Genomic DNA, 7,930 nt, shown 5'->3' with positions numbered 1-7,930 from the left:
TCTTTGTATTGTATTTCTAAATATTGACTGTTTTACAGCAATGCTACTGCTTAGATTGTACAGTGTGCCCAGTGAAGCCAGAAGTATGATTTTGACAAAACTTGAAAATCACACAATCCATAAAAGGTCGGTATGAGTAGAAGTAGTGAATGCTGATATAGTACAATTGTGTATACAGAGGTATACCTTAACAGATGGAAAATTATATGTTGACCATAATATGCTTCATAGCACATTTTCTAATCTGCTCAAAGTACCTTTTTTCCATTTAGGAAAATAGTGGGAAACATTACATAAGGCAGTTCATGGTATTTTATCAGCAGATTAAAACATAAGAGGCTTTGGGGCCTGTAATCTTACTAGCTAACATTAAGACTAAGATGTTGGTTGTTAGTCTTTACCTAGCGAAGGGCCCTTGTACAGACTTTGCTACATAAGCACTGCAAGTATGAATGTAAGTATCTTTTACAGTACTATGCTTTTTTTCAGGTGATCAAACTAATACAATTTGAAATGTAAATACTGTTGATAACTGAACCATCTAATAAAGTTAAATATCAGTTACAGTAAACTTATAATGATCATCTTTAATATCTAATCAAAAAGGGAAACAAATTACATTGATATGTTTGTAAACGTTTTGATAAATCCAGCAAGAAAATAACATCATTCACAACATCTTTGGCATTTTGAACCAATGGTTCCCTCTAGTGTCAGAGAAATGTACATACTGTACAACCGAGAGACACAGCATGTACTTAAAAGCAAACAGCTACTTTTTACCAAGTGATTTACCAAGTGACTCATAACCTCAAAAGTCAAAAATCTTTGCTAGACATCTGTGAGATGTAATAACTAACTACACACCGAACAGGCTCATGGTACAATGCATGCATTTAGACATGTAAAACAGTTGAGAGAAAGTACCTATTTACATCAAAGCATTGGAAAGTAGCATAATATACCCAGCCATTTGGCAGCCAAACTGTATACATTGTGTATAAATGGAGTGCTACTGTATACTACGGTAAACATCTGTAACAAACAAAAGGTTTGATAAATGTCCTTACACAAACAAATCAAGGCACACTTGTGGTTAATTTTTGACTTTTGTTTGGCAAACTGGTCAACACGAAATCAAACATAAAAAAAAAGGTGCAAAGCCAGTAAACTATGGCGCCCAAAACTACTGTACACTGCATGTAATGTCTGCCTCTCCAAACTATTCAGGGCTTAGATTATTCTAAATCCAAATAAAGTTGATGATTGACTTCAATAAAGAGAACATAGAAAAATGGAGAACAAAATGTCAGCACCTTGCATATTTGATTTGCAGCAATCAATACCACATCCTTTGGACAGTCCCAATGAACGCAATACTTTGGCTAGTACTGTCAAGTACTTGAGAGTCAGTCTCATGCATGAGTTGTGCTGTACATCTCATCGCTAAATGTAGTAATGTGTGAACTGCCACTTCTGAAAGCCACTGGTGGGCTCACACTCCTCCAGGTGGACACTTTCACTCTGGGCCCCAGCCGCCAAACACATGCGGCGTGGAAAGTGCTCCGCTACAAGGTGCTCCCTCTGGGAGAAGAGAAGATGGGACAGAACCCAGTAATAATTATCCTGTGCATTAGCTCACATTCACCTGGCACAATGTTAACATTCTGTATGGTAGCAACTAACAATAGTAAAGATTGGCTGATGGCAGCACTGCTAATTCTCAGTGGCAGACACATTGCAGAGACCACCGTTTAGTTTACAGACAGAAATGTTACAGTAGGACTTAACTGTGGGAAAAACTAAAGACTGAAGGGTAATCATTTAAGAATGACAAAGATGGCTCTCAAAGGTAAAAGCGATGATGGAGAACATCTATAGTAGATGCAGTGAATAACTCCAACCTACCATTGCTGAGTTGGAGGCCTTGTGTTGCCAGCGTAGGTTGGGCTTGGAGCCGTCACACATTTGCAGAGCCAGGCCTGCCTCTTTGCCCTGAGGAGCGACACATAAATCCTGCTGGCGAACATGCTTCATCCAGGTGTAATTGAAGTGCTGAGTCTGAGGTTCAGGGAGAGAGAGAGAGGGACATACAATTAGGCTTCATGATAACTATGGGCTTTTCAAGGGTAATTCAGGTGTGTGTGTGTGAGAGAGAGAGAGAGAGAATTACATAGTGTGCACACATCTGCAGCTACAGCATGTAATGCGTTATAGTCATAAAAAGGTTATCTTATATCAACTATGGAAGCTAGGGATATTTACCTGTTTGCTGAGATCACATATCTCAAAGGACAGGGAGCCTTTCTGCGTAGCCAGGCATTTTCTTATACCACGGTTGAACACCTTGAAGAGGGGATCATACAGGAAGCATCACAATCCCTTCAGTACTAATACCATTTGTTTACATAAGTAGCATGCCAAATTGACCGTAGAGAGGCTTCAATTTTTTTATTTCTTTTATTCATGCCTTCAATATATTGTCTGTCATTGTGACTGTTAGAACTGTCACACGCCTGAGAGACAAGCTCTCTTTGTTCAGATGTGTACAATTGGATTCTCTGTTTGTGCTGAACTTTTTCAAAGGAGACAAGAAAACATTCCCTTCTCTCAAGAAAAAATACAATTGTCAGTCAGCATAGAAATGCGGGGGGGATGATTTGAAGGAAAAAGAAAACAAAATAAGAGGAAAAGCATTCACAACACAAAGAGCACTATGAACTCAATGTGCTACAGGAAGGTTACACACTTGTCAGACTGAAAGAAAAAACTTCCATGCATTCTAACCGACTCAATTAAAAGGATTGTAAGTATCTTATGTATTCACAAAAAACAGTTCAGACCGGTACCTACCAGCCCCTTAGCTTTGACCAATGGAGCATCCAGGTCTGGGTAGACATTGTCCAGGTACCATTGGAAGCTCTTACACTTGAGCTTCTTCCTCAGCTCCACCTGTTCTGTAAGGTTGCCGATGTCGATGACTGTCTTGTCCAACAGGTGGTGGTACCCATGTCCGTAAAACAGGTCCTTGTAATCATCCAGCCACACCTCTGCCACCCTGGCCAGATTACGCTCCACCGTTTTCTGTCTGTCCTTGGGGAACTTGTAAGGGTTCTCGCCTCGGAAAATGTGGCCCACTCGAGAGCATGGGATTATCTCGATTTCACCTCCACACATCCAGATCTGTCAAAACAACGACATAGTAGGGGGTCTAGTCAGTACATTGGGCCATGGGCATGTGTTCAGCATGGGGAGTGTGTGGTTGGTGCTTGAACAGGTGGAAGAACAATACATATTGCAGTATAATCTCTCATAGGTAGCGATATATCATATGAGTGCAATATACCTTGAAGGAGATCTCCATGTTTTCCCCACCCCATACGTCCAGCCCTGGGTCATAGGCACCAAGCTCATAGAAGTACTTCTTGTCTATAGAGAATAGACCCCCAGCCATGATGGGACATCTGTGGAAGAATAAGAATAGTCCATAAACAGCAGCAGATTTGCTCATGCAGATATGATATTACTGCGTCTTCTCAAAATGTCATACTGTATTACCAGGGCCAGGAATTGTTCCTGCCCAGGTAACGTGATCAGTAAGTCCATTTAGCTTATTACCAATGCATGTAATTGTGTGTGTGTGTGTGTGTGTGTGTGTGTGTGTGTGTCTGTAACACAGTATTACCTGATGGGATCAGAATCCTTCATGTTATTCTTCATGATCACGTCCTCTGTTAACGTGCTCCAGCTAAACACCAAGGGCCATTTGAATATCCCTCTTTGGAAGTTGTCAACCAACACATAACTGAAAAAACAGAACAGCATCAGCCATCAGGATCAAACCAAACCAAACATCATTATCTTATCAAATTCCACATTACTAATGCATCAGGGAAAATAACACATAAAACACAATGTTCGCACATAAATGCATCTCATATTTTGTCCGTGGAAATCACATTGTATCAACATTAGAATGAATAATTAAAAAATATAAACGGCACTGCTTCATTACCTCATATCCTTGTCACTAATGACTTCGATAACTGGACAGGCCACTTTCCTCCTATCCAGGTACACCCTCTCCAGCAGCGGCTCCAACCAGCCCACGTTGCATTCAATATGTGAGTCAAGAAAGGTTAAAACCTCACCTGAGGGAAAAGCAAACAAATGACAGCAGTTAGACAAACAAAGGGAGACTTAACTGCCAAATGTACACACTGACAGGACCAGATTATTAGGAACACTATACTAATACTGGGTAGGGCCTCCCTTTGCTCTCAAAACAGCCTCAATTCTTCATGTCATTGATTCCACAAGATGTTGGAAACATTGCTTTAAGATTCTGGTCCATGATAACATGATTGCATCACTCAATTCCTGCAGATTTTTCAGGTGCACTTTCAAGCTGTGAATCTCCTGTTCTACCACATTCCAAAGGTGTTGGATTCAGATCTGGTGACTGGGAAGGCCACTGAAGAACACTGAACTCATTGTCATGTTAATGAAACCAGTTTGAGATGACTTTTGCTTTGTGACACGGTGCATTATCATGCTGGAAGTAGCCATTGGAAGATGGGTAAATTGTGGCCATGATGGGATGCACATGGTCAGCAACAATACTCAAATAGGCTGTGGCAACGGGCCCAAAGTGTGTCAAGAAAACATTCCCCACACCATTACACCACCTCCACCATGAGAAGGTGTACAGGTGTTCCTAATAAAGTGCTCTGTGAGTGTATGTATATATACCTATAACAGTTATTAGAAAGTGCTCCCAATATTCTAACTAGTAAAGAATGTTGAGATAGTAGGTGGTTACCTTTGGCAATAGCAGCTCCTGCCAGCCTGGCTCTGATCAGGCCCTCCCTCTCCTTCAGACGGACAATGCGGACTTTAGGAAACTGGGACATGTACACATCCAGCTGCTCCTTCAGATAGTCTGGAGGTGTGGATGAGATCAACGGCATTATCTTCACACAGCTTACACTTCACACAACCTAATGTATGAAAAGGGCTTTACAAATAGGTATTACTATCACTCCAACCAATGAAGCAAAGCCCTTTCCTTTATGAATTGATCACTTCTATGACCTCAGCCTAAGGGCATAACAAAATACCCACCTGCAACTGCTTCCGAACTCCCCTCTTACCTTTGGTGCTGAAGTCATCCACGAGGATGATCTCTTTAAGGAGGTGTGGTGGAGATCGGTTGAGAACACTGTGGACGGACCGCACTAACGTGGACCAAACCTCATCCACAAAGCAGAAGATCACACTCGTGGTGGGCAAGTCATCATGAACCAGACACTCTTTACACCTGGACAAGAGCACAATAATGAGAGACCATGATAACGAGAGGTTACCATTTGTACAGGATTACAGCATGTTGTGTATGAGAGAATGTATGGGGTGGTGTAGAGTCAGCCCAACCCCTAACAAAATCACCAATTAGTCAAGGGTGTTGACAAGAACCAAAATGTGAATTTCCATGGATGGGAAACACTGGCCAAGATGAATGTGAAACTCACGTGTGAGGCCTGGTGTCTGGAATGGCCCGGTCCACAGGGATCTGATCACTCAGGTACACGTTGAAGTAGCCCTCATTCCACCTCTTCCTCACCTCCTCCTCCTCTTTGTTACTGCCCACCACTGCAGCTTGACCAAACTGGCCGACGGCGCTGGCATCTCTAGGGGCTTTGGTTACGTCTAATTCCAGCACTTTGTGGACACTCTGTTTCCGCACTTCTGTCAAGTTTACTTTGACATCTACTTGTTGTTGTTGAAGCTTTGGTTTGGTTGAAGGCTGCAAGGAGTCCTTTATGACATCAAGTTTACTTTTATCCAGTTCATTGATCTGTTTCTCCTTTGTCTTGATGACCACCTCTTTTTCTTTTACATCCTTTTTGACAGGTTTGACAGAGGGCTCCAACACTACTTTCTCTTCAGTTTTCTCCACTTTTTGTTTTTCAGGCTCCAATGCATCATTGGCTTTCTCCTTTGTCTTGGAACTCGTATTTTCTTTAGCTTTTTGCACTTTATCTCCCTCTAATTTCTCTGTTTTCTTTTCTGAGGTAGGGGGTGCGACCCGCTTTGCTTCCTGAACAGCAGGTGGCACTTTGGTGAAGTTAGAGAGCACTACAGGCAATGTCACCTTCTTAGGACTGTCATTAAGTATAACTGTATTTTTCTCTGGCTTTGTCGTGTGTAACACCAAGTCCACTACCTTTTTAGACATGTTTACAGAAGGTTCTTTGATAGGTGCCCTCGTTTTTAAAGGTGAGCTCAACTTCACTGTCACATGTTTCTCAGCGACGTTCTGTTTATGCTTTAAGACGAAAGAGTTTCCATTTTCTAATTTAGGTTGGTCATTCCCCTGTTGCTGCTCATGTGAGTTCAGTTTCTGGTCCTTCAGCAGGGGGTCCTTCCTAGGTCGCTTTCTATACACATCAACGAGTTTCTTTTCATTCAGTGGACCTTTACCGGCACTGTCCATGTCTAAGTCTACTCTCTGTACTGGGTGTTTAAATCCCCTCACTACTTTTACTCGTCTTGTGACCTGCTGTTTAACAGCCTCCCTTTCCTTTATAACTAGTTCCTTTAGGAGTTGACTGTTCACATCATTAATTGATAAACGAAGTGCTGCCATATCAAACAGCAGCCACACGACAGATGCAATGAAAACAAATGCAAGTACCCTCCCACTTCCCCTAAAATATTTCCTTATTTTATTTGTCCTCATTTTAAAATCGGATCATATATGCCACAATATACTCTTGCATACTCATGCTATTCCCTCTGAATAGGATCTCCTCTTCACTTCTGAGTAGTGTTGCATGCGTGGCATTCCACGCGAGGCAAATTGTTTTGGCCAACTGCCGTCAGAGTTGGCTGGTAGAAGGTTGCATTTTGTAGAAGACAAACACACAGCGTAAACACGCAAATGTATCAGTTAAACTTACTTGTGATATTCCACGTTGTCCATGTATTTCCCTGAATGTTACACTGTATGCAAAGTGTATCCCATATGCTGTCCACTTTCCTAGAAGTACACAGGCAATTCTCTTGCATTTTGTTACCTCTCGGCTTAATGTCTTTCAATGGGTAAACGTATCACATTTCCTTGTACGGGTTAGTAATAGTAGTAGGGAAAGCCAAACAAATCCACCCCGTTCACTTCTTTGATAAAGTTACTTCCCTGTCATGGAGGTAGTTGGATCTACGATGCACTTCAACTTTGCACCCTGACAGCACACAGGGATTGGATAGACTGCTTAATATATGCAAAAAGTTTTAACCAGGGCACACGGAAAATGGAATGGGAGGGATTGGCCATCAACAAAATATTTATGTTCTAATGCACATTAAGTATAACCAGGATGATGTTGAGATGTTACTTTTTCGACATGCTTATGCTCAACCAGTCTTGGTCCTTTGCACAGTTTTTCGGAAATGTTGAAATGTGGCATGAAGCGATTAATCAAACATAACTGGTGTAAACCTGTACACCACCCTGTAGTTGCACTTTATTCTTTTTAGATAATAGAGCAAAAACCGGAAAATCCACCACACACACACACTCATACACACACACACACACACACACACACACACACACACACACACACACACACACACACACACATTCACAAAAACAGCCATTAGGCAGTGATTAGTAGAGGCAACAACAGGTTTTCACTTCATCAGCAGGCCTCTCTTGGGAGCCCTATTGGCTCCATCCAGCCCATTAAGAGTCCCCAACACTTGGAGGGAGGGAGGCAGGCGGGGTGGTGCCTCCCCTGGTGGCTGCCCTTAGCCACAGAACACAGGCTTTCATTAGTGTGTTTGCTAAATGATTGGCCCCAGGAAAGCCCCGAAGCCCTGCAATGCATGTGTCAGTTGATATGTTCTATTATTGGGCAATTTATTC

At 42.0% G+C, this 7,930-nt stretch overlaps 1 protein-coding gene across 1 annotated transcript; it reads right to left on the bottom strand.

Moving 5' to 3' along the window:
- Positions 1-572: 572 nt before the first annotated feature.
- On the bottom strand, positions 573-7,184 carry galnt5 (polypeptide N-acetylgalactosaminyltransferase 5). Its single transcript, XM_083682380.1, has 10 exons — positions 5,532-7,184; positions 5,154-5,320; positions 4,823-4,942; positions 4,016-4,151; positions 3,686-3,805; positions 3,347-3,464; positions 2,854-3,183; positions 2,266-2,346; positions 1,909-2,061; positions 573-1,584 (listed from the first exon to the last, which is right to left on the bottom strand). Exons 1-10 carry the CDS (start codon positions 6,740-6,742, stop codon positions 1,447-1,449), a joined length of 2,574 nt encoding a protein of 857 aa, XP_083538506.1. The 5' UTR covers positions 6,743-7,184; the 3' UTR covers positions 573-1,446.
- Between the last annotated feature and the right edge of the window lie 746 nt (positions 7,185-7,930).

This window comes from Argentina silus (genome assembly GCF_951799395.1).
Source record: "Argentina silus genome assembly, chromosome: 12".
In the NCBI taxonomy this organism is placed as follows: domain Eukaryota; kingdom Metazoa; phylum Chordata; class Actinopteri; order Argentiniformes; family Argentinidae; genus Argentina; species Argentina silus.
The sequence above is the reverse complement of the archived record's forward strand: the minus strand, read 5'-3'. Positions and strand labels throughout refer to the sequence as shown.

Bases quoted from the DNA above. Each gene is read 5' to 3' on its own strand.
- galnt5 (XM_083682380.1), bottom strand. From the start codon at position 6,742: ATGAGGACAAATAAAATAAGGAAATATTTTAGGGGAAGTGGGAGGGTA. The intron at 3,806-4,015 runs GTAATGAAGCAG...CTGTTTTTTCAG, and splicing joins ATTAGTGACAAGGATATGAG to TTATGTGTTGGTTGACAACT. The intron at 2,347-2,853 runs GTAGGTACCGGT...CCCCTCTTCAAG, and splicing joins TGGTCAAAGCTAAGGGGCTG to GTGTTCAACCGTGGTATAAG.